This window comes from Pomacea canaliculata, linkage group LG14 (assembly GCF_003073045.1).
Source record: "Pomacea canaliculata isolate SZHN2017 linkage group LG14, ASM307304v1, whole genome shotgun sequence".
NCBI lineage: Eukaryota > Metazoa > Mollusca > Gastropoda > Architaenioglossa > Ampullariidae > Pomacea > Pomacea canaliculata.
Window position 1 is genome coordinate 6,634,063 of NC_037603.1, and position 26,489 is coordinate 6,660,551.

At 41.2% G+C, this 26,489-nt stretch overlaps 1 protein-coding gene across 1 annotated transcript in view; it reads left to right on the forward strand.

Annotated features, from left to right (window-relative positions):
• Positions 1-21,036, forward strand: part of LOC112555166 — a 42,728-nt gene extending 21,692 nt beyond the window's left edge. The window contains exon 2 of the mRNA XM_025223420.1: positions 19,887-21,036. Within this exon, the coding sequence (XP_025079205.1) occupies positions 20,022-20,894 (873 nt within the window). The 5' untranslated portion in view covers positions 19,887-20,021 and the 3' untranslated portion in view covers positions 20,895-21,036. The remainder of the gene's footprint in view (positions 1-19,886) is intronic.
• Positions 21,037-26,489: the final 5,453 nt, after the last annotated feature.

The window sequence follows — 26,489 nt, forward strand, 5'->3', positions numbered from 1 at the left end:
TCTCCATTATCTCTCCTGTGTACTCATCTAACTGGAAATTACCCTAGAGACCTACATACTCTCGGATATAAGTCAGCGAACGCTCGTGGTAATGAAGCAAGAATGATGTGTACACATGAACAAACGTTGGTGAGGAACGCCAGCCAGGCAGGCAGACAGACAGATAGAAAAGATGGTTAAATGGAGGCAGACAAATAAATTGAGAGAGAGAGATGAACAAAGAGACAAAAAAGACTGGTGGTTACAGAAAAAAAAACCCACAGACGGCAGGTAGATCACCGAGAAGAGACAGTCGAAGGAAGACAACCCTAAGGACGAACCAGAAGCAACAAACGCATCTCCGTGGATTATAAGACGAGATCATCAAAGGGGTTAACCTATTCTTCTGAAGAACAGCATAAACCACTCTAATGATCCCTTCGTGTAATCCACGGTGATGTAGCCTTACAACCCAAGTCCTGCAAAGCTCTTCTTGTGCAGAACAGCATTGTGGGACATTAAAAGATCGATTCGTGTACTTAGAGTCTAAGGGGGTCAGTAATTCCGACAGAAACCATTTTCTCTGAGAATTCCTTCCACGCCGACAGCTTTGCGTAAAAGTAAAAGACTGGTTGATTGTGGGGTATGTCCTAAAATGTGGAAGATGTGGTCCTACCGTCCCTCCACAAGATGTCACGCAGTGCAGGAGAGACAGAAGAGGTTGACCACTAAACACAACTCGCTTTGTCATCCATTGTTGCCATACTCTGAACTCTTTTACTGAGACTTTCAACAGTCGGTCTTCTTCGGTCTGTTTGTCTTGTCCTCTTCTCTGTGCCCCGCATCAGACGGGAGTAACTCTTCTCCTTTTCGAGCCCCACTGTTTGAAATTATCTGCCCCTTTCTCTAGTATCTGTGTCTAAGCTAGCATCCTTGGAATCCGATCTCAAAACCCATCTCTTCAATAAATATCTTGCATGATCAATCTTGCTACTCCGCTCATTTTTCAGTTCTTTATCCTCAGTTCTTTATCTTGTAAAAGTAATCTACAAATTTAATAACTAACATCCTCTTATTCTTATTCATAATAATTTAAAAAAATTTTGTTATTATAATCCTCTACCTGACTGATGTAATCTTATTTGATTTTTTTATATGGGCCACAGCATACTCTGTAAATGCTGCTCTCGTTTTCTCTTTTTCTTTCCTTCTTACTTTCTCTTTCCTCTTCCTCGTTCTTACCACTCTCATATATCATTTTCTTCCTCTTTTTCTTCTTTTCTCTTTCTCTCTCAATGTTCAGCAGGTTACAGCATAGTTTTCTGCTCTTTGTCTTGTCGCCTAAACCTTAGAGAAAGAGTCGGAAAACCAAACATAATGATGTTCAGTTTATCTCTCCTTTTTTTTCTTTTTTTTCCACCTCATAGCATTTTCCAGCTGTTTGCCTTTGCTTTGCCTTCCTAACTCCCATTTCCTTCGAGTATCTTTATGACATCGGTTTATTTTTCATTATCTCCGTTCGAAATACAATTCCTTTATTGTTTTCTATTCATTGAGAACAATAAAACACAGTTACGATGCCGAAGATGTTCCGTCCATACATGACTTGCTAGAAAGTGGGAATATGTCCACAGCATCAGTCTCTCCTCTCGAGACACTAAGCCGCAGACTTCCCCGGTGACCCCCCAGTCAGCATCATCAGAGTAGAACTGTGGTCCCCAGACAAACAGAAAATAGGGAGAGCAGTCATTACATGCACACAATGCACAGCCAGGAGGGCGAAGACGTTGGAGACCCACATGCACAGCCAGTCTTTACACGGTTAACGCAAATCGCGATTAGCTAAACTGTTTAAGCCTTATCCTCTGATTAGCTGTTACCCTTCTACGTGTCGTGCAGCCGGCCCCAGACTGATATTTTCTTGCTACAAAAGGGAAAATATACTTTCAGGAAATGTCCTGAGAGGATAGTTGATCCTGGCCGCAGTAGGATCGTCGGCCAAGTCAGTTCCTGAGCGACGGGAACCGTTAAAACACTAAAAGTACACTAAAAGTACACTAAAGTACACTAAAGACCGCGAGATGGAAGTGCCTGGAAACTTCGACTAAAGTACAGGCACTTAAGGTTTTTGTTCATTGATTTCTACTGTGATGTTCTCTAATTATCTTCCTCACCCGATAGTCCTCCACTTAATATCTTTTTTTCTGAATACCAATTTTGTGCGCATGCGCAGGCTAAAAATAGGAATCATGTCCATGGATGAGCTGCACTCACGAAATCACTAATCTAGGATGATAATTCTTTGCCCTTCATTTTATGAAATACCAGCATCTTTTGTTCTCAAGGGGAAGTACACTGATAAGGAAAACAAAAATATTTTCTTGCTTGAGTGAGCCTCGGGGTTAAGAAAGTTCACGCGATATTTTGTTTGTTTGTCTGCAGCTACCTTTGTTTGCACTATTGACATTAGTGTTGTAGAGAAAAAAGTTTGTAAATAGCTGTGGGATGTAAGCAGCTGCTTCTGTAGACTGTGAACTTTGTCTTCATTTGTAGAATGGTGATGAGGGACAGTCTGAATTATCACTCAGATCCCGGTGAGAAGCCTTCACGCATTAACTAAGCAAAGAAGACAATTAAAACAGACCCAATGAACTAGTGAGAGAACGCACGAACGAACGGATCAACAAACACACAAACAAAATGAATGAATGGAATTCAAATTGCTAAGTTTAGCATGTCTGCAAAGGAGAAGGACTCTGGTGCTTTTACTGAAGTATATCTGAGTAAATGTTTAAGTATCTCCCGAAGCATCTCTTTCCGTCTTCACTCCACAGTTTTTCTTTTCTTCTCTCTATCTCTCTTAATTCTTTACCCTCCAGACATGATGGTGGCTTGCAATGTTGACTCAGAAAATGTACCCCAAGACTTTTATCTGATCAATAGGGACCTTACCATTTGAACAAGAATTGTTCTCTTTGTTTTCCTACCATTACCGACTACTTTGCATGCCATGACCGACCGCCTCTACTCCCATCATTCCATGCTCCTCTTCCATTCGAATAAATTTTTCTTAGGAGGGAAAAAAAAGAAGAAAAATTGGTCTTGGTCCCAACCACATCCCAGCCCTCTCTAACTAAATTTTTTTTTAAAAGTGTTAAATTTTTTCACACATGGCGGTTCCCAGATTTTGGCAATTAATTTTACCGGAACTTCGTCGTTCCAACATGGTGGAACACGTTTATTAGTCTAGTCTGAGACTACCATATATTATTGATAGATAGATAAATAGTATTTCCGATCCGTGGTGCTGTCCTCTGATGTGACACAAGAGTTTTGGGCGGGTGCCGACTGCTCCTCCAGCCACTGCATGTTCTAACCGCTCCGTCAACTTTAACCTTTGGTAAACAATTCACGATTTACGGGCAGCTTTGACATTTTCGCGAGGAGCGAGGGCGCTTGCCAGAAGTTGCCTGGTCTTCACGATTTGCCAAAACAAAGCCCGACAAGCACATCGACATCGGCGTGACATGATTCAGTGGGTGAACAAGACAGTCAGGAAGCCGTGGACCTCCCAATCGACATCGAACACCACGCCTTCTCCTTCCCTCGCATTGTTGGTCTCCTTGAATGTTTTCGGGTCTCAGCTAATTCCCAGAGTTTGGAAGATTTGTCAATATGCTACGCGATGATATATATCTGAGATTGAACGGACTCCACCCGACTTTTTCTTTGCTACCCGTTTCCCTCTTTTCCTTTCATTTTTTTAATTGCTATATTTGAAAAATGTTGGTAAGTACAAGAATAAAAAGGATATGTTGTCTCGGTGATTGATGTTGAAAAAAAATGAATAGGAAACTTCATCAAAAAGCAATAAAAAAAACAAACAACTAACAAACAAATAGTTCCAGATAATTCACACAGACAATGCAGGCAACCGACCATTGCAGTTACCCTTCCTTTCTCTCTAGTCTTTTCTCAATTAATTATTACAAACATTTTTTACCTGTGAGGATATGATCATTGACAACGGTGCAGGTCAGTCTGGTTCATGAGATGCAAGCAGTGATGAACCTTGTTGCTGGGTTTGCTGCTGACAAAGGTAATGATCCATATTTTCTTCCTGTAAAGAGCAGGAATGACAGTATTTAATACGAAGGTGGGTAGATGAGTCGATTCCCTGAACTTTAGGGTGAGGTGAATGTGAAAGTCACTTTTGTCAGCAGTCTGCATTATTGACAAACTGTTGACCATCGCTTTTTGTTCCGAAGACTTCGTCCTGTCAGAAACCACCTGTCGGCATCTTTGTTTCCTCCAAATTCCTTCTTTAACTCATGCCTGCTTCGCTATGGATACATAATATTATAATTAGATTAACCCTAACCCTAACCCATTCCAAATTTGCATCCTAATTCTGTTTCATATAGTTTTATCAAATTAAAAACAAATTAATTAGTTGATCAATAATTTCATCTATCGTCTTAGAAATCCTCTTACAGGTGTCTCCGCTCGTGTCAGTCCTTTCAAGACTTGAAGTAGAAATAAATGTAGAAAAAAATGAGATGGAGACTCCGTGTGGACGAAGACAAAAGTAAAACAGAGTTAGGTGGTAGTCAGTACTACTTTATCTCTTGATGGTCTTTCTCCACCAGCACTGGAACCAGTCAGGAATGGAAGGCGGTCTGGTGCGTGCAACAGAGCTAAATGCAACGAAGCAGAAGAATCAAAAGATTGGGTGATTTGTTTCCTTCAACATCAGTCTACTGAGCCTCGCTTCTGCCCCGAGATTGAAGACAGACATCTTTTGGAAAACGTGTCAGCAGGCGAACCGCAAGGGCGGCTACTCAAACCGGAAGAGCTCCCCCGATGAGTGGTGGCGCCTGCGTCCTTGCGTCACTGACAGAGTGGTGAATTAGAAAGGTGGCGCCACTCGAGATGTCCCAGACTCCATCTTGATATCTGAAATGTCTTCATCGTAGCCTGTTAGACAGCGGCTGTGGTGATGTGGCTGAGCGACTGGGAGGAAAGGACTCGGACATTGACACGTGACTTCGGCGAGGGGTCAGGGAGGAGGAGAAGGGAGGGAGGATGGAAAGGACTCAGACAACAGAAGGATAACAGAAAATCTTCTTACATAGGTCATCAGAGACGGGAAACGAACTGGTGCCGACTTTGCAGAGCCATGACTTTGACAAACTTCTGATGAGATGTTGTAGTCTGGAGATTAGTTTAATGAGGACAGAGCAGCCATAGAAACATCGGGAGGATGAGGACCTTCTTACCTCCTTCCTTGACACTCTGCACTGCCAGGATCCCGGTGTATATAAAGTAAACTTTTTCTGTCTTGTAAAAGTTGAAATAAAAGTTATATATTTGAGTTAAGAGAAAGTAAAAGGATTGGTCTTCGTCTTCATTTTGTTTTGCAATATATATAAAATATTTGTAAAAAAATTACTTTACTGCTCGATATGTGCGCAGTCATTATTTTTATATCATTGACTTGTTTTCCGTTACTCATTTACAGAAATTAATTATTTGGCAAGTGAGTTGGAACTACAAAGTCCTGTAAGAATGAAATTCTTCTTGAACTCGAACTATAACCAACTTTTTTTCTCTCCCACCCCACCCCAACTCCTCGCGTGTGTCTGCCTCCACAGCCGCCACCCAAACTATTTCAAACCACGTGGGCTAAAGTTTATGTGAAAGCTCACTGGACAGGTTAATTGAAATCTAGTCCAGTCCTTTCCTGAAGGGATTCCATTATTGTTACCGCTCCATGACCTCTGCACGGCCATGGTAGGGTGGATGGTCCTCAGCACGTATGGAGGTTCCACGGGTGTGATAGGTGTTAATAGTCTCCGCGCCCAGGCGGCGCTCCGTGTCGCTGGATCCAATTAGGGTGCAGCCGGCGAGAAATTCCCCATCCCACACTGGTCAGCATCATGGTCTCAAGTGCGCATGCGTCCAGACAACAATTCTGGCAGCAAGACGACAAGTTTAACCACAAGTGAAAAAGAAGAGAGAGAGGTGCAGTCGGGGGAGGAGATAGGAAGGAGGAGAGGGAAAAAACTAGGAAGCGAACAAAGTCGAGAACATTGAAAATTCTTTCCTTCTTTAAAAAAAAATCTTTTGAGCCTTTCTTTGAAACCTTAATGATATTAGATCCCACACCGCTATTCCACATGATTGTAGAAATTAATCTTCTTGTTTTGTTGGAGAAAAATATCACTAAAAGCTTCTTAAACCTTTCTGAATTCCTCTAAAAATATTCATCTTGCATTTCCAGGGTTGACCGATGCTAGCTTCCTTATCTGACTTTATAACCCCCTGCATTATTTTCTTTGTTGATAAAAATAAACTCGCAAAGCGTATCATCATCATCATCATCATCATCATCATCATCATCATCATCATCATCATCATCATCAATTATCCTAGCTCTCTCTCTGTTTTTGCCAGCCTCAGCCTTCGTCCCCTGTCTTCCAGGTCTTTCGCAATTTCAAAGAGTGAGTTTGCATGCGTGGATGTATTGTCCTTGTATGCATATGTGTTTGCTCGCGCGTTTCATATTCGTCATCATTTGGATGTGTCGAGGACTCTGTTCCTGCCCCGAGAATCGAACCTGTCTGTCTGTATTGTCTGCACACTGACACTTTATAACTGACGTCCAGAAAATGAAACAGTTCTTTGATTTGTCTGGGCGGCCAACACGATGGCTAAATCCGTCTCTTTGATTTGAGGCCATTGGGGGAGAGGGAGAGGGGACAGCGACAGCAAAATTCCCCTTTTAGAAAGAAAGTCTGATCAAGAAAATCTTTTCATTGAGAACCTCAGGATGCTTCGTCGTGTGAACAAGCTTCGTTGAGCCTCTTTGTTGAGCTTCTTGACTTAACGAGACCTTAAGGTTCAAGACGAGGTAAGCTAATTGAAAAGTTGTTTTACAAGAGTAAAAGAGTGTGTGGCTGTACGCCTCCCATTGATGGGGTGTAAAGGAGGAGGAGGATGAAGGATGTACCTTTCTTCTCCTTTTTGCACTGTGTGTGTATTGTACACCTGTCTACATGCATGGTTAGCATGAAATCATTCTCGTCAAGGCTAGCTATTTTTCTAAGTGTTGCACGATTATTATTTTAACCTATAGAATAACTCTTACACAAATTATCATTAGCCCACGTGCATCCATCTATTTTCAAAGGAAAACTATAGAAAAACCTCGGCAGAAGGTCTCAATCACAGACATCAGCTGCAAGGCGCGTGACCGTTTTGACAAAGCTGCTAATGTGTTTGCCAGTGCGTTCGATTTCATAGAACAATCGACATCCAAAGAAGCAAACTAAAACCTGCGCTGACAACAGTAAAAAGAGACACTTGATATTCTTCCATGGCTTTCAGGTCTGGGACAAGAAGGTCGAGTAGACACGTGTCTATTGTCTGGGAGGTGCCTGATGGAGTTGACGTACTTCTCCTATGGATTTCCCGATGTTGGTCTTGGGTTTCGCAGCCAAAATAGACGAGATATCGGGATAAAAACATCAGGACACGGATATCGGCAAAAGCTCTGTAGGCGTACATTCTCATACGCCCAAAAGTCGATCGACGAAATCGTCGACAACAGTCGATGTACAGCTTACCTGTTCAGGTGAGCTGCTCGCACGTCCCGTGTGTTTGTTCGCTTCGCTAATTTTACCTGCGTGAGCGGTGATACAGTTGGTCGACTCCCCTCACATCCCCTCGATAGGCTAATATCAAGTGAATTGACTGTGAGGGACACATTTACAGATGCTGTGTCGTGGGAAGCTTCTAATGATGTTGGACTGCTTTATCTTCGTATCTTTTTTCCAGGTTTGTGTCTCATGGACTTAGTCGACCCAGGTGTTGAAAATGGGTACCTGAGTCCATGTAGGGTAAAATAAAGGTAAACCAGCAAGGAAGAGGAGGCAGTTACCAACCTCCACAAAAAGCTGGTCTCAGGAAGGTGGGGTCGGTAACACCCGACCCTCCTCCACCCACAGTAAAGTAAAGAGTTAGAGAAAGTCTGTTACTTTTCCTTGACCTGAGGAAGGGTCTGTATATTTTAGTTGTAGATAAAGATTATAGAAAGGTCACTATTAGACATCCCAAGCAACTGTTACCAGCAAAATAAAATGAACCGAAAAGTAGTGTGATGAGAAAAGCTCGTGGCTTCTGTTTCCGTCTGTTACTTTTCAGTTTATTAACAAATAATATGTGTGAGATACCTTTTCATGTATGATACCTGCTATGCATGACACTTTGTGTGTTGCTATGTGTGTATTCTCGAGCTTGTTCATCTCTATATTTGTCTCTTTACTAACCTTTTTCTTCCACCTTCCATTCATTTACTTTCGCAAGTTGTGAACTAAGTGTGTGTTGGGAGGAGAGGTTGTTTGTTTGTGTGTGTGTGTGTCAGTCTCTGTCTGATTGTCTGTATGTCAGTGTGTTTATCTATATGTCTGTCTGTGTGTATGTTCCTCTCTATGTGTTTGTGCGCGCGCGAGGCAAGACATCGATTGATGGAAATTACGAATAAAAGCGACGCAGCGAGGGTTAATCAAGAAAAAATAACCAGAAGAGAGAAATGGTAAAAAAAGGAAAGGAATCCACTGTTTTCCTATTTACCACGCTACAAGAATTCTTGTCACCGGATGTTAGGGGCTCACTTTATGGCTCGGATGTTTTTCCTACTCATCAGAGCGCGGTCTCTCATCCTGCCAAGTGGTCTGTTTCTGGAACCGCCCGCCATTTTGATCAAATTTATCTGCGATTCCATTGATGTTAAGAACTGGTGTCAGCCAAGAAAGTAATCATCAAGTCAGAGAATTGATCATCGGATCGACGACAGTAGTGAGAAAATTACACGGACATTGATGGTGGGACGGAAAAACGAATGACAAAATCAAGACCGGCGGAGTGATTTTTTTTTCTCTCGCTCACAAATAGTTCTTTGCAAAGTATTGTAATTAGTCAACTTTGTTGACAACCATTCCAGTCCAACTTTTCAGTCAGTATCAAAGCCTTAGGGTACTTGGAATTCTAATTAGATAATTTTTCTTGTCGTGAGCTAATCAAAAGGAGTGTCAACCTCGCATGCCGGCAGCATTTTCATCTTTGATAAATTAATAATTTTTGTTATATACCCACTAAACAAATTAAGCTTCCTCCTCTCTCATGTCCTTTTTCTCTTTTTCTTTCTTTCTCTGTCTTTCGTATTTTCTTTCTTCTTTCTTTATCTTTTATATCTCTTTGTCGAGATCCCTTCTTTATTATTTTCAGATTTAATACTTATGATATTTTTATATCTAATTCTTTGTTGTATAGCTTGTGCTTGCTTGGCTGATGATAATAATGTCATCCGATGCTTTTGTCATTGACCTACTTTATTAGTAAATTATTGCCGAGATGGTGAAATTATCTCATTATTCGACTTTGTCTACTTAGTAGGTCAGTAGGTCAGCAGTAGGTGCGTCCGGGCGTCTGTCCACGTGTCGGCGGGAGTGTCTCCTGGCCTTGGAACTTGTTCTTCCCACTGTTGATCGCATTTGCTCCCAGCATGTTATTATTATTTGTACAGCTGGTAATAGTTCTGCCAATACTCGTCAATATTTGCTTTCGCTTCCTTTTTCGCCCTCGTCATCAATATTTTCGGTAGGCAGTTAATTCGATAATTCTCATTTAGTGCCCGCTCAGAAATCGCAGGGTTGTTGTTTATTTGCTCCTGCCAGCGCTCTCCGTCTATCCACCCTTCCCCACGCACCCTGCAGGCTGAATGATGTCACCCGGGCCTGGTGTCGGGTATTTTGACGAACGATCCGCGAGAGCGCGCGCTCTGAGATCGCTGGCAGTCTGTGCACCCGACAAACAGATTTTGTTTGCAGATGCGTTTTCCTCGCAAGAATTGTCCGTTTGATTTCACATATGTAATATTTGGTTTGTAAACTAAAGATTACAGCGGGAGGCCAATAGGAACTGGCACGCCAGTGAGCAAAGATGGTCAGCTTCCATTTTTTCCCCTCACTGAGTTATTATGAATGTCGGGATTATATCACAGGATTGCAATCCTGGACTGCTTGGTATTCAAATAAACCGATAGACAGAATAAAGAAATAATAGCAAAACAAACATGAATGTTCATAAGATAGAATCTTCCTTTCAAGTCATTTAACTCGTCACTTTGTGTGTGATGCAAAGTAGTATCCAAATAAAATATCAAAGGGATGATGATGATGTGTTTGAGGAAGAGAAAAGAGTAAGAGGAGGGAGAGGGAAGTCACGTGATAAAGTCGACAGCCGTGATATCCGTCATCAAAACATCTTCTCGAACAACGAATTTTTTTTTTAATACCAAACATACTACATCACAGACGACTTTGAGTAATGCTGACAGACATTTCTATTACCTGCTGGATAGGTTGGTTGGTTTATTTAGTAGGAAAGTGCTTCAGCCTTGAGGTGATGTTGCACTAAGGGTGAGAAGTAGGGGGAGGAAACGGAGTACCCAAAGAAAATCCCTGTGGACAGGTGTCACTCACAAAGAGAATGTCCCAAGACGAGATCCGAACCCTGAGTTTCTGACTGCAGTGGTGACAAGCGAGTGTTTTAACCACTTCACAACCGGACTCCCATACTGCTGGGTTGGTCAGGGTAGTGGGATACAGAGCGATGACTGATGTTCTTTTTCAAGAACCAGACCCTGACCATGGAGCAAGCAGGCGCTACATACCCTGCCACCGACGATTCCTGCAAAGTTAAAAAAAAATTGTTTCTTTGAATCCACGTCGTTTGTCATTAATCTTTTCCTTTGTCCTCCCGTGTTTTTCTCCTTCTTCTTCTTCTTGTTCTCCCACTCCTCGACTCCCATTCTCTGCATCTCATTATTTATTTATTTCCCTTCCAGTCGAGGTGGGGGACGAGCTCGGCAAACCTGACACACGAGGGGTTAAACGTTCTTTTACATTCTGGAGCTTTAACACCAAACTTACATTTCATGCGTAAGGGAAAAAAGATTAAAGAAAAGACAGGATGAAAATTTAAAAAATAAATTGACATTAACCTGATTGCTGTTGACACTGTGAGGCAGTTCGGGGTTTAAATTCATCTGTAAATTCATTTATAGAAAAAGTTGGCGAATAAAACCTTTGTCCCTGAGTAGCCTCCAGTGCAGTTTCTTTACATTGTAACTGGTTAGATATTCATATTGACAGTTGACACTTTTTAAAACACATTTGAGGATTGTTATTTCGGTGTTTTGTTTATTTGTTTACACACTTGGTTGCTATGTTCCTCTTCATTTTTATTGTTTATTTGCTTGTTTTATTTATTATTTCGCGTGTTTGTGATGCTCCTCTCCATTTAATTCATTCATCAATTCCGTTGTTCATTCACGGTTGTGCTTACAATTAGTCACTAAGTGTATTAAAGGATAACCATAAGGTATTTGTGTAATTTGAAACTATCTCTTGCTCATATTTGAAACATTTACTCAGTCCTTTATATGTACTTTTTTCATTCATTCTTTTTTCTGTTTCCTTTTTATCGATTCTTTCTTTCCGTCTACAGTGTGGTAGTTTTACACATCGGGCTTTCAATAAATCACTCTGAGAAGTTATGGATCTCCTCTCTCTCTCCTTGCCCTCCTTACAATGAAGGTCGGATAACTCGCCATCTGAAAACGATTTGCGCGGTTGCCGTTCTTACTGAGGACATAGATAAGTCATTGTGAATGATGCCCCCTGGCCATAGCTGGCGACCTGATCCCTCAGTCACATGACCTCTCTTGATGCTGGTGACACTAATGTCAGAGTCTTAACATCTTTTATCTGCGTGTTCGTAAGGTCGGGACAAGTTTAATGGCTGCTTTGTCAGGGTCTGAGAGAAATATTTGATGGACATGTACCTTTAGTCCTTATTTATCTCATCTTTGATGCTAGTGCCTCTACTGTCGCAGTCTTAGAGATTTTTCATTCATTCAGACTAGTGCTACTACTTTTCTTGTCCCACTCTTACAAACATCTTTGGAGCAAATGCACGTGCAGGGTATCAGTCCAACCATTCGTAATGCTAGTTCTTTTAAGGTCATAGAAAGTCTTACAGAAAAAATAGAATGTTATGTAGAAATTTTTATACCCGCCGGCATATCGAGTTTAAGAGCTTCAAGAAAATATATCTTGTGTCAAGTTTCTAGTAGCCTCGCTATACTGTCCTCAACATCCAAGATATTTCTTCTGATCTTGAGATTAGTGCCATGTCCTGTCATGTCCAGAAGATTCAGGTATTTCTCCCTCTCTCTCTCTCCTCTCGTCTACTCTACAATATTCTAGAAAACACGGAGCTTGCGAAGATGAACAAGATGCTTCTTTGAGTCCTTCATTGTCATTGCCTGACGTCCTCGAAGATGTAAATCAGATGAAGGGATCAGTAGGCCGTTACTTAAATCTTCTTCCACTTCTTAGACCTCCTCCTCTCAGTTCATCCTTCTCACTTCTTTAGGGTTTTTACCTTTTTAGGTCTAATTTTCTCCCTTTAATATCCTTTTTAAAAACCTTTTTTCCTGGTTTTCTTATTCTCACCTTTAAATTTGTTCCTTTTCCTCGCAAATTCATCTTCTTTTTTCTTATTTCAAACAACCTTTTTCCGTTTTAATTCTTTTGCCACTTCCTTTTCTCTTGTCTTTCTCTCTTTTTCTGACAGTGCCTTTTAGTCAATCTAAGATTAATTTATCCACCCCACCTCTTTCATTTCTGTTTTCTTGTTCCTCCACTCCAAAACTTATCAGAGCTTGAGTCTTCAAAACTGGTAACTGAGTCTTCTTCTTGGGTCTTGTCTGTATACTCTAACTCTTCATTTAACCAATTTTATGCTAATTATTACTTAGTCTGCTCATGTTTTAGGTTTTTCTTTACTTATTCAGCTTTTTACATTGTCACTGATATAAATCATAGTTGGTTGGTTGGCTTAATGACTAGGTTTCTGGCTGGCTGGCTGGATGATTGTAATATAACTAACCGTGAAACCACACACGAGTGCGCATACTAGCATCCACACATATATATATACACACAACACACAATACACACATTCGGCTACCTGCACTCCAATCCTTTAATCATTTATCCTCCGGTAACTCAACGGAAGGTCCCAGCTGACAGGCCTTGGAGTCAGAAGATAATACTTTGGACAAGCTTGCTTTCTCCTCTTTCACAAGCCATTCATACAGCCCGACAAAAAGGAAAAGAAATTCTTGTGAAGCCATTTACTACGCCAGGTACGATCAGGTGCGAGAAGTTTGATCTTCCTAATGACCGTTGCCATGGCCAAACGGTCAGAACAGGTGGGGGAGAGGGACGGGTGCACTCTCTTGACGCACGTGCGCTATTGCTTACAACAGCAGCCACCCCACCAACATCAAAAATTGATCCTTTAACAAACGGACTCCCTCCTGTCGGCCTCCTGTTGTCCACTGAAGAACAAAGCCACACTGGTGCGGTGATGGAAGGGAGGATCATGGTCGACACACCTCCAGGTCATGAAAAATGAAGTTTCTGCCATGGCTTTGTATATTTGGAAAGACAGACAATACTTATGTCCTGGACTTCAGCGAAACTTTTGTCACAATTTTATTTATCCTCAGGAAAGTCAAATATGTTAGAAATGGGCTGTGGGTTTTCTTCGCCAGTGATGACATGGACACTGCACTTAGGCCATGAGGTGAGGGAAGGTGAGGACCAAGACAAAATGGCCACCGAGAGCCGAAATGGAGTTTCAAACGGTCTTTGTACATCCCGATGTTTGATGGTTATGCATACAAACATTGTTTTCACGGTTCGGTGAATAATGTATTACTTCTTTCGAGAAAAAAGCATCTTCTTTGTCTGCAGGTTACCATGGTTCAGAATTTTGTTTTCCCGTTGAAGAGAGGTTACATCTCAGAGAGAGAACTGCTGACAGAGAGAGAATGTATGTGTGTATGTGTATGTGTGTGTGTGCTTTACAAAAAGTGAACTACAATCTTATGTTCTCATAAATCAAGGAAGATAAATCACTCCGCGACTGGTTCAGTAACTGTTACCTAGCAACTACCTGTGAAATCATTGAGAAAGAAATGTTCTTGCTCCTAGTCTCTCCACGTCAGGAGTAAATATAATAAATAAAATGTTTTGTTAAATCAATGATCGTAACTCAACGCACTTGAAAAAAAGCTAACCATAGTACATGGATTATAAGTAAGTCAATACATTCACTTTTTTCTTTGTTCGTTTTTTTCTAGTTGATTTGTTCTTTGTTTCTTTGTTAGTTTCTTTATTTATTGTTTCTTTGTTGGTTTTTAATTTATTGCTTCCTTGTTGGTTTTTTATTTATTTATTGTTTGTTGGTTTCTTTATTTAATGATTTTTTGTCTGTTTTTTGTTGTTGTTGTTGTTGTTGTTTATGTTCTTTATATATTCTCTGTTTTTATTGTTTATTTGTTTCTTTTTTTTTCTTGTGTTCAGAGAAGACATTATTTACAATGAAACCTCGAAGGAGAATTTGTATAGCCGTAGATGATGAACAAAGAGATTCATTTATTAAATGGCTTTCTAGACAGAAAAAATACCGACAGCCGCGATGACTTTCGTAGGCGTTTTTGCCGTCGTCGTCGTCATCGTCATCTGTATACCTAACGGTAAACAAATTGTAAGTTAAAGGAACTCTTTATTAGAAAGTAAGAAAAAAAAGTCAGTGAGCAGGTAACTCCTTCCACATCATGTCTTTGCGGATTGCACGTTCCTTTCGGGATTTCCTCTCTGGATTTTAAAGTTGGGATTTTTTAATCAGAGGAACAAAAGACAATTGCAAAATGATCTCCGTGCCACCTTCCAATAAAAGAATAAAGAGAAGAAAGCAAACAAGTGCACAGCAGCATTACAAACAGTAACTATGGGAGCCTGCCAGTGTGTCCGTTACTATTCTCTGGGGAATGCTCATGTCATGAATGCTAAACATGTTGGGCAGGTCCCCCTCTGCCAGCCTGCCTGCCATTCACCCAGAATTTTCTGTTTGTTAATGCCTCAAACCTCAGAACTTTCTAGAAGGCTTCCTAGTGAATGAAGATTGTACAAGCTAATCGGTCCCGCCCGTCCTTTGCTCTGATGCAAGTGGCTTCTGGCATTCATTTCTTCTTGTCCTCATGAGCTTTATTACATTTGTCGGAGATCGTGACTCCCCGAGATATTGCCAGCCAGGAGTATTCCAATTAACCCTCCCTTTGCTGAGAGTTTGTCTTGGCCATGGGTTCAGAGTTCAGAGATATTTTCAGCTTGGTATGGCTAAATTAATTTACTTTTGTCATTATTTCCTTTGCGATTTCTTTGTTTGTTTGTTTGTTTGTTTTATTTGGTTTGTCGAATTATTTTTTTTTTTTCTCTCTCCTTTGTTATCCTTTTTCTGTTTACTCATCTTTTTCAAACTTCTTTTTGTTTGTTTCTGTCTTGACCTTTGAACTACAAATACTTGAGTGCGTGTTCATTAAGCACTTGAGAGATCGATACCCCGGTGTTAAACTGTGTTACTCGTACGCCAGCAGAGACGATGATCGAGAACAAATTTGAGCCTGGTGTTGTGGCTGGCAGCCATTCACTAGCTCCTACACTCTCGTGACAAAAAGGTGGATGAGGTCTTGGATCAGGGGAGAGGCCAACAGGCGCTTATTTACTCGACTGCCCCCCACTTTATGGAGGCTAGTGGAGACTTTGCCAGGGTGTGTGAGGTGGAGGCCAGCTGATTGTTGGTAGTCTGGTGGCCGAGGGCACGGCAAGAAATCTTGAAAGCCGTTCTGCTCAACGACGTTTGGGGTGACCAGGAAATTGGTTCCAGGCCACAGCACTGGGGACGAAATGTTACCACCCGAGATGACGTATGAACCCTTTTAGTGGGAGCTAGGGTTTGTAGGGGTGTGCCTAGGGTGAGAGCGAGAGCGAACAAGCAAGAGAGTGAGAGAGAGAGAGATCCTACTCATATCCTGGTGGTGGAGTGTATGGGTTCTCTCGATCTTTTCATTACCCTTCCCGCCTCGCACCGCCCTACAGCGACTCACGTCAAAATAACGTGAAGAGACGTAGCGAGGGTCTTGGCTAGGGGCCGACGTGTGTCAGTTGTTTGCAAATCGCCACAAAATCGTGGAAAGAACTGCAGTGCATTAGCTTGGATGAGCGATGCTTCGCATTTCGCGCATTGATCAACCGCTCCAGAAACCGGAAGTGTGCAAAAGTGATGTCCCCTTTAAAGCTTGGGGGGACTGGGGGTAGGAAGGGTGGTTTTTGTTAGGAATATGCGAAATGTGGTTGCAGATATTTTTACTGCAAACATGGTCAGCAGTGGGGAAATCATGGACTTGTTTATCTCTCTCTCTCGACAGACAAAGGAAGTGTGAAGGAAAAATATTCTCCGAATGAAAGGCTTGTAGCAGCAATATTAATGTTTTCGGAGAAGTTTTCTTTGGAAACTTGAGAGGCAAAAGTTGCATGAACATCTAAATGTCGTTTTATCAAACAGATAAGACTTCATGCTTTCAAATGATAATGGAAAAGGGCGGCTTCCATCAAACAGTCAAAATCATCGAAACCGTGCGAGGACATGAGTCAGTCTTCACATGGATGTGCTGGCAAGATGTATTCATATAATTATTGACAGCTAGACACTTATTTTTTTTTATTGTAGTGTAATTAATTAGCAACATGGTAGTCAAACTCACTTCTTGTCCGATTGACCACTCGTTGCATGAGGGCAGGAGTGACTCGGAGGCTGAGGTTTTGAACTTCGGGAAAGGGCGGAGACCAGCAAGTACCCTCCATCCACTTAACCTCGTGATTCACAAAAGGTCGACTTAAAAGTTGATTTCCGTCTGACCTCATGGCGAGGTGGATGTGGTGGTGATGTCTGTCACCAAATTAGATTCTGTGCGATGGAGAACCAGAGAAAAAAAAAAGATGATGTGAATGGATCCTTCTCTAAATGGCAAGTTCATTTGCAAATCTGAAAGCATGCTCGTCTGTGTGTTTGTGCTTGTTTCTTTTTTGTTCCTCTGCCTGTCTGAAGAAGAGACTGGGAGTCATAGAAAGAAAACGGGGAAAAGACAGAAAGGAGAATAAACACTCTTCCGCACGTCACTTAGAGAAATTTTTTTTAACTTTTCATTGATGTTTCTTTCACTGTATTTCTCTTCTCTATCTCTTTCTTAAATCACTCTCACATTCTTAACTTACACATTCTCTCATTTCTTGTCTCACTCTCTTCTATCTCAATCTCATTCTATTTTCTTGTCTCCTTATCTCTTCTTATCTCACTCTTTCTTCGTAATCTTCTCTCTTTCCTTAACTCTCTTTTTTCTTCTCCTCTTCTTCCTTTTACACCAGATTTACTCGTCCACCTTTCCTCCTTTTTTCTTCTCATTTTGTCTTTGTTTCTATTTTTTCTTAATTTCTCCATCCGTCTGTCCATCTGTCCGTCCTTCTCTTGCTGCGTGAAAAAAAAAAATTATTCGTGTTAAGTATTTTTTCTTTCTCTTTCTCACTCTCTCTTTCTCTCCCGCCTTTCTATTACAGATATTTGTCACATAATCGTGCCACCTGTCTGTGTAAGTTGATCTCCTTAAGCAGCCTCCACATCAAAGAGCTCCCTCTGACAGTTTGCCTAAGAGACAAGACCTTAGTCTGTTTGAAAGGAAAGCGGGTGGAATATTACAAACAGTGAAGAAAACATCTACCCAGCGCCTACAGCAGACTGGTGTCCACTCCTGCGACAGTTATTTGTCTAAATACTTTTTTATATCATGTTTGAACTGTTTTCTTCCTCGCTTGCTCGAGCCCACACAACTGCAACACTTTGAAAGGAGTGTGTCCTTAGTCCCGGTGTTTTAGCTGTCAGAACAGTTTAACAAATCACAGACATTTCACTTGCGGGAGAAATTGATCAAAGTATTCTTGTCTACAGCATTTTTTTTCCATGTCCCTTTTTTCTTTTTCTGTATTTAACTTCTTCGACACAGATTTCAGACATTGATGATATTAAATACATTATTTTTACATCCCTTTTCTTATCCTGGTTTTAATTTCTTCGACACAGATTTCAGACATAGATGACATTAAATATATCTTTTGTCAAAAATATCCCTTTTCTCTCAAAAGGTGGGTTTCAGAAAACCAAATTTTCTTGTTCTTCCATCACTTCTTTATACGGTCATTCTTCACCACAAGACCTTGGAGGACACACCATCCATCTTATTATTGAAGCATAGGGAAAATTGTGGGGATGTAGGTGGGGAATAAGTCGGTAGGTGAGGTAGAGGGGGGACACTTTAAGGATGTAGAACTAGTAATCGTTTCCTTCCTGACACCAGGCATGTCTTTGACAACGATGACTGCTCCTCCTACACACCCCAAGCCTCCCCTCGTCAGCAGACGACCCTGTCTTCCTCCACCATGCCAGCAGCCCAGTAATTTGCCAGCAAAGAATGATTCACTTTTATGGCCGCTTCATTCGACATCCATGGGCCATAGGATTGCAGAACGGACACGATGGGTGCTCAGCCATTAACCCTTTAAATTTTACCTCCAGGCTGCATCCCCTTAACTCTTTCCGCTCCGGCATCCTCCAGCAACATCTTCCATGCTCTGTCACTTTGGCTGAGTCTCGTTTGGATGACAAAGGAGACAGACAGCAGAATTAAACTACAAGTCTGTGAAACACGTGGTGAGCATGGAGTCTACAACATGTTCCAGGAATAACCAACCTCTCGTTATATTTGTCTTAAATATAACAAAAAAATAAGTATGTTAGTAGATAGTTGTTGGGAAATGAGAGTCGTTGGTATATTCTCGATTGTCTCGATTCTCATGTTTGAATTTGGTAGCAGACATCATGGTGCTGTTGCTTACAATGTCGTTGTCGTGATTCTGATGTCGATGTCTGACATCTGTTTTTTTTATATATATAATTTGATCTAAAATACTATGATGTACCCACGCAGTCTAGATGTACAGCTTTACAACAAGAAAAGCACGTGCAGTATTGTATTGTACATTTTCATCCATCTGCAATAATGTTGTAAATTCTCTCCCGTCAATTGCGAGATCCGCCGACGGCAACACGGCGCTCGCTCAGTCCTCTAGTGTGGCGCATGCGCCTGAGAGCCATTAGCGGGTGAGTGGAGAACTGCTGTGAGCCCACAGTTCAATGTTCGACTTGCCATGTTTGATGATTTTTTTTTTTTTTCACTTGTCATCTCGACACCTCGCGATCATTTCCAGCTACTGCTTGTCTCGGATACTTGAATACTTGTCGCTGTGCACGTCTGTGCCCCCTCCTGAGATTGAAAGAAGAAAGAGAGAGTGGGGAGAGACAGAATGAAACAAAACTAGAGATGGAGGGGCTTTGATATATGTGTATATGAAAGAGAGTGTATGATCGCCAAATATATTGAAATGAAAAAGTAAAATACAGTTTTAAAGTAAAATCCTATTTGACTGGAAATATATTTTTTTTTATTTTTTTTTTCGTCTGTCCTTCGATTTGTTTATTTTTCTGTCTTTTTTCGCTGTTTTTGTAACAGACATGTAATTTTTTTCTAAGACCAAGGGCATCGTACGCCACAACGAGTAACGCAGTCAAACACATATTCAGACAAACTCTCTTACCATACAATAGGCAAACGACAGGCAGACCAAAGAGTTTTATTTACTGTAGAGCTTAGTGAACAGCATGTGAAACAAAATATTTTGTGGTGCACGAATATGTGTGTGAGAGAAAGAGAGAGAGAGAGGGAGGAAGAAATACAAAGTGAGATATGTTCTTCCAGGTGACAAAAGGTTTCTTTCATAAAAGTGTATTCAAGACTGTCCTTTCTCTTGTCTTTGTTTCAGAATATCTGTGTCTCTACCAACTCGACCCCATCCTTGTGGCTGACACCTCCCTCCCGCTATGTGTGGGGGCCACCTTACATCAGTCCGGCCGGGGGCTACTGGGCGGGTCACGCGCGCTCCAGTCACGTGGCTGCCATGAGGCGGGATGGGGTCAAGGACCTACAGGATGGCGACGGGGAGGCTGACGACAGGATGAGTTCCTTGGAGGAAGTGTCCAGCGCTGAGGATGAGGACGTGTCCAAGAGACAGCTGGATTACGTCGGCATGGGCCTCATCAAGAGGTCAGTTGATGAGGTGGGCTCCGGCCTCATCAAACGACCCATGGATGAAATTGGAATGGGCCTCATCAAACGCCCCATGGATGAGATTGGAATGGGCCTCATCAAACGCCCCATGGATGAGATTGGAATGGGCCTCATCAAACGCCCCATGGATGAGGTTGGAATGGGCCTCATCAAACGACCCATGGATGAGGTTGGAATGGGCCTCATCAAACGACCCATGGATGAAATTGGAATGGGCCTCATCAAACGACCCATGGATGAAGTTGGAATGGGCCTCATCAAACGACCCATGGATGAAATTGGAATGGGCCTCATCAAACGACCCATGGATGAAGTTGGAATGGGCCTCATCAAACGACCCATGGATGAAGTTGGAATGGGCCTCATCAAACGACCCATGGATGAAGTCGGCATGGGGCTCATCAAACGACCCATGGACGAAGTTGGAATGGGCCTCATCAAACGACCCATGGATGAAGTCGGCATGGGCCTCATCAAACGACCCATGGACGAAGTTGGAATGGGACTAATTAAAAGACAAATGGATGAAGTTGGATCCGGGCTCATCAAACGACCCATGGATGAAGTCGGCATGGGGCTCATTAAACGACCCATGGATGAAGTCGGCATGGGACTCATCAAAAGACCAATGGACGAAGTCGGTATGGGACTCATCAAAAGACCAATGGACGAAGTCGGCATGGGCTCATCAAGAAAGGCCTAGACAGCATCGGAGCCGGGTTAATCAAGAAGGACTCCGTGGACAGCATAGGGATGGGTCTAATCAAGCGAGGCCTCGACCACATCGGAGCCGGCCTCATCAAGAAGGACAGCTTCGAGGGCGTAGACCTGGAGGTCATCAAGCGAGGCCTGGACTCAGTGGGTTCAGGGCTCGTCAAAAAGGGCTTCGATACCGTTGGGATGGGGCTCATCAAGCGAGGCCTCGACCACATCGGCGCAGGGCTCATAAAAAAAGACAGAAGCGATGGTCTGGACACTGTTGGCATGGGACTTATCAAGAAAGGTTTGGACCATCTCGGCTCCGGGCTCATAAAACGTGGCATCGATACAGTCGGGATGGGGCTTATCAAAAGGGGCTGGATCAAATCGGCGCGGGCATCATCAAAAACCACAAAGATGGGGCACAGGCCAGCAAAGACACCCACAAGGAAATTCAAGTCGAAAGCAAGAGGCTTGACGAAGTCGGATCAGGACTTGTTAAAAAAAGTCAAGAGAAAGTGGATATTGCTCCGGCTGAGAAGGATTTTGACACGAGTGAGGAAGAGAAGAGGGCCTTGGACTATGTTGGTATGGGACTCATTAAACGCGAAGCTAAGGCGTAAAGCAAGGATGCAGGCCGGAACTTGCACAGACATACAGTCCTGTCGACTGTCATCCAAATCGTTTACACAACCTAGAACAGTTTGTTTTGAGCACAAACGCGGTCGTCATACCAGGCTAAGTCTTTGTACAGGGCAAGCTACCTTGCCATAATAAAGTTCATATTTTTAAAACAAACACTATTTTTATTGCAGATCTTTTGAGCCCAATTCATTTCATATTTGACAAAGCAGGATTGACTAATCGTTTTGTAAAACTGTCTTAACATGGCACTCGTAAGATGGTGAACATCTTACATCGTTGATATCAATTAAAAAAATTATTTAAGAAACCTGGCAAAAAACAAGCGATGTTGCTTAAAAGATTTCACATGTTTTGTACAATTTCATAAACATATCCTCTGCCTAGGACTCCATTGTTTATATCTACAATAAGTTCAATGTCTAATCAACTTCCAAATACCGGATGCTGTTTTCAAATATCCATAACAACGGGAAATGGATTGTCGATATTGCGTTCAAGTCTTTCAGTTTGGGTAAATTATTTTTCTGAGTTGTATATCTTATATCTCCTTGTTTTTTGCTGCAAACTATTCAAATGGTGCAACACTACTCACATCCGGCAACGACTCAAGTGTCGATCGTTAATGTCAAGATCACATTTCATTGCAGCTTCTGGTCTAGTGCTTCCGTCGAATTATTTCCATTTCTTGAATTGCATGAAGGATTTTTTTTTTTTGTTGTTGCTGTTGTTGTTGATGCCTTTAACTTTTGATCAACGTTTACAGAGCTTTCTATTGCTAAAGTCATTTTGCTCATTTAGACATTGCTGCTTCTTTGGTCTTGAGTGTATTGGAGTGATTATCTATTAGTTGTCAGTGTTTTAGGAACCCGCAAATCAAGCGAGAGCGAAACGCACACTTTGTTTTAGAAAGGTTTGGACATCAGGTCTGTCACTGCAGCCACCTGTGCTCACCTGTACGAGGACCAAACAGAATAATCGCACTAATGTCGTACGCACACCTCTACGCACAAACAGTGCAGCAAGTGTAAACCTTTGACAAACATAGAGAAGACAAGTGTAAACCTTTGACAAACATACAGAAGACAAGTGTAAACCTTTTGACAAACATACAGAAGGCAAGTTAAACCTTTGACAAACATAGAGAAGGCAAGTGTTAACCTTTGACAAACTTAGCATAAGCTAGTGACAGATGTTGACACAAGAAGTCTGCCAATTGTGTAAAATGTGAAGAAAGTCATGTTACACACTTTGTGAAGGGAACAAGACTGAATAGAGTTCTTAGTGGGGGTCACAAGGTTGGCTGCTTGATCTTGTCCTGTTTTAAAATAAATCTTGCCACTTATTTTCATCCAGTTTGCTTCGCTAACCATGAACGATGATCACTTGTTGTTCGCCGCTTTTACTCACTCCTTTACAGTTCAGACACCTACAGAAAATAAAAAATCGAGTGTTTTCCACGTTTCTATATAATGTACATCACATCCTGTAGTCACTAAGGACAAAGGACAATCACTTTGAACACAGCAACATGATTTACCGTATAGTCATTCTTCATTGTGTTTATTTCAAGATCTTCATTTTAATATTTCTGTTTAGAACTAAAATTCGCTTTTGTATTCTTGTGTCTCTATTTTACTTGAAAATCAACTGCCTTGGGCATTTTCTTGTATACAAAAATAGGACCCAAAACATCTAGCGTGGTAATCGAGAAGAAAAGGAAAACAACAAAAGTTCATCACTAATCTGAAAACATCGTTCTTTAAACAGAAACACATTCAGTATATTTTTCACTGTTACAACGAATGTTCTAGATAAGAAGGATTTGTTAATTGCACTTAATACCCACTTGTTTCTCACCTGTGCTTGAAAATATAATAAATTATTCAGAAATCCCCGATGTTTTAAGACAGGATTGACTCTTTTTGAGGAAAACGCCAACAAGAAGAATTAGTGTTATCATTCAGTGTTGCCAGTCTGTGTTACGAAAATAAAATCTGAGGAACATATACTGCCTTTGCTGTTTATGTATAGTACAAGTTTTGGGATGTTGATATAGATTCTGCCTATTTTCTTTCTAATCTTTGTCTATCGCTGTCCTGCGATTTTCTGCGATTAATGTTCGATGACACTTAGCGACTTTTTATAAAAGAGCGACATTTGCAGGGAGCAGTGTTCAGTGAATATGGTGTTGAGGAAGAACCCAGATAGCATTTAAACATTTTATAAACCTTAACAAATGGTCGAGAACCCTTTTGTGAATGTTTATAAAATGTTATTAGGGCAGTGGCCACTGAGATCACAGTACTCAGGGAATGTCTGAAATAAATGTGCTTTCAGAATAAAATACTAGAACACAGACTTTTTACATTGTAAACTTTCATGTCGGTCATAGACTGTTCTAGTCGTATTGCTAGAGCAATAATTAAAGAAGTAATTTTCAGAGTCAAAAAAAGTTCATGTAATGTCAGAGGATAATGACATGCTCAGGCAATAATGAGTCGGCCTACTCAAACAAAAGATTACCAATGCTAAATGTTACAAGAGAATTTAAAAAACTTTTGGCATGAGATTGCACCACATTACATGACACAATGAGACATACATAATCTAACCTAACATATTACCAGAAATCGTAAAGACTGGGGTTTTTTTTCAAAAGTTTGACTTTATTCTCCACATCGAATCTTGATTAAGCAGACTCTGCTTTTAATGATATTCCCGAACTAGTTGCATAATTATAACTACAAATTTCGGACTTCTTAACATGTCCTTTGTTGCACTTAAAAATTACCCATGTCACCCTGTCATGATCGGAAATTTTGATAGGCACTTTCTGTGGACATTTGCAAGGAAAAGGAGACATGGATGTTCTTGAAAGAGAGACCTGAAGGGTCATTTTAATGACGGTAAACATTCAGTTGAAAATAGTGAAATCATTAGTAAGTTCTCTGAGGAAAAAAAACATCTCTTTTTAATGAAATAAAACTAGAACAATTCAATTTTAATGTTTAGAAACTTAATCAGAATCAACATATTGACTTCATCTAGGTTTGAGAGTGTGCAGAAATTCCTTTTAATTCTTTTCACTGGTTTTATTTAAACCTTTAACCTTAAAAATTCACAAACATTTTGCTTCTGTTTTCTCTCTGTCTATCTCTCTTTGAGACACACACACACAGTACCTGTGACAAAGAAAGTAAGCTAATAAAAGAAGGTAAAGGTCATCCTCTAACCTTTTCATGTCTTTGGGTGGGCGCCAGCTTTTGCTTGAGGGCGGTGCCCATTCTCTCCCTTTCCCAGCCCCCTAAGGAGTCAAGTACCCATTCCCACCACCTGAATCGACTGGGGAAAGTTTGCTGAGAGGCTGAATTCCATAGTTAAAAGAATAATAGACATCACTAAACACGCATTTCAAAGTTTAGGCTTACAATCTAGTGAAGATAACTCTTTCACGTTTCTCCTAAGTAGTAAGAAGAGTAGTCTCCCATGGATATATAGCCACCTTATACTGAGGTTACGAATATTCTATCATTTTCTTGATTTTAATATTTGCATGTGCGCACACCACACACACACACATGCACGCGTGAAAGGATATTTATATGAATAAATATTCCTTTAGTCCAATACTTAAGCAGCCTCAACCCTCTCCGTCTGTGTATTGGCAGTCGATACAAGAAGACAACATGGTATACATATGACATGAAATATGACTAGCTCACCTCACCTAAGTGCCAGTGACAGATCTGACGCACCGCACGCAGCCACACGTGAAGTGGGAGTGGTAACGAGGGGGTTTAGTCCATGTGATGGCACACAAACCACTCAACAATATTTCTGACTTTATCCCAGAGAGAGAGAAAGATTTACAAGAGAGGCTACAACGGAAAACGCTTTAATGCGTATGAACATTAAGACACAAAGAAAACAGAGAGCTGCGGTTCTTTTTGATTTTTTTTCTTACAATATATATATATTCATCGTGAATATCCAGAGCTGATACTGTCGGATTGTCAGGTGCAAACTTTCGCTGCCCACCTGCATACAAAGCTTTCCAACCCCGTGAAAACGGTCGCCATGACAAGGGACTGTGCCTTAGTCAAGACATGATGGAGTCGACGATGTCTTCACTCTGGTCTCCTAATATTAGCACACATGCAGCCCAGACATTTAACAACATCACTAATGAACAAAAATAAAACGTCAGCAGCTATCAGTTAAAATTATTTTATTTCTCATGCAGGTTCATAAAAACAGAAAACAAGACACTTTACTGACACGTTAGGAAAACAAATAACTTTGAAGACGTACTGTGAATATAGTTTTTTTTAATTCATTAGCTTTTATCTGTTTATCACACATGACCCACGCAATCAAGGATTCGTACCCATCGCATTACAAAACACAGTTGCACACCATATTCTGAATTTAAATTTCTTCTAAGAATCAAATGTATTAAGGAAGTCAGTTCAAATAAACAGTGGACAACACAATGTTACAGCTGCGTGAGCTAAAATTGTTTCAAATAAGACAAAATTCAGTGCGAGTAAGTATGTTTTCCACACACATTGGTGGATATTATTTGCTATTGAAATAACAAATACACGAATGTATGATGGCCCAGCCCTGTCCACGCGGCGAGGGACTGGAAGGCTGGGGTGGGGAGTCAGCCTAGCGCCGTCCTCCATAAATCATTGTACAAGGAACAGAACGATATATAGAAATTAGGGAAGCCAATTAAGACAGTTAAAGCAAACATTTTTAGGTTCAAAGCACATCCCTAGTAACTCGAGTGTAAACGCAAATGGCAACAATTATCACAAAAAACTCAGATTACAAGCAAGCTTCTCGTCAAGTGTTCTGCCACTTGGTCTAACTAATGAGTTTCTCCCATTGCCCCCCAAACCCGTCTTCCTCTCATCTCCGATCATATCAAAACTTTGGAAGAGAGCTG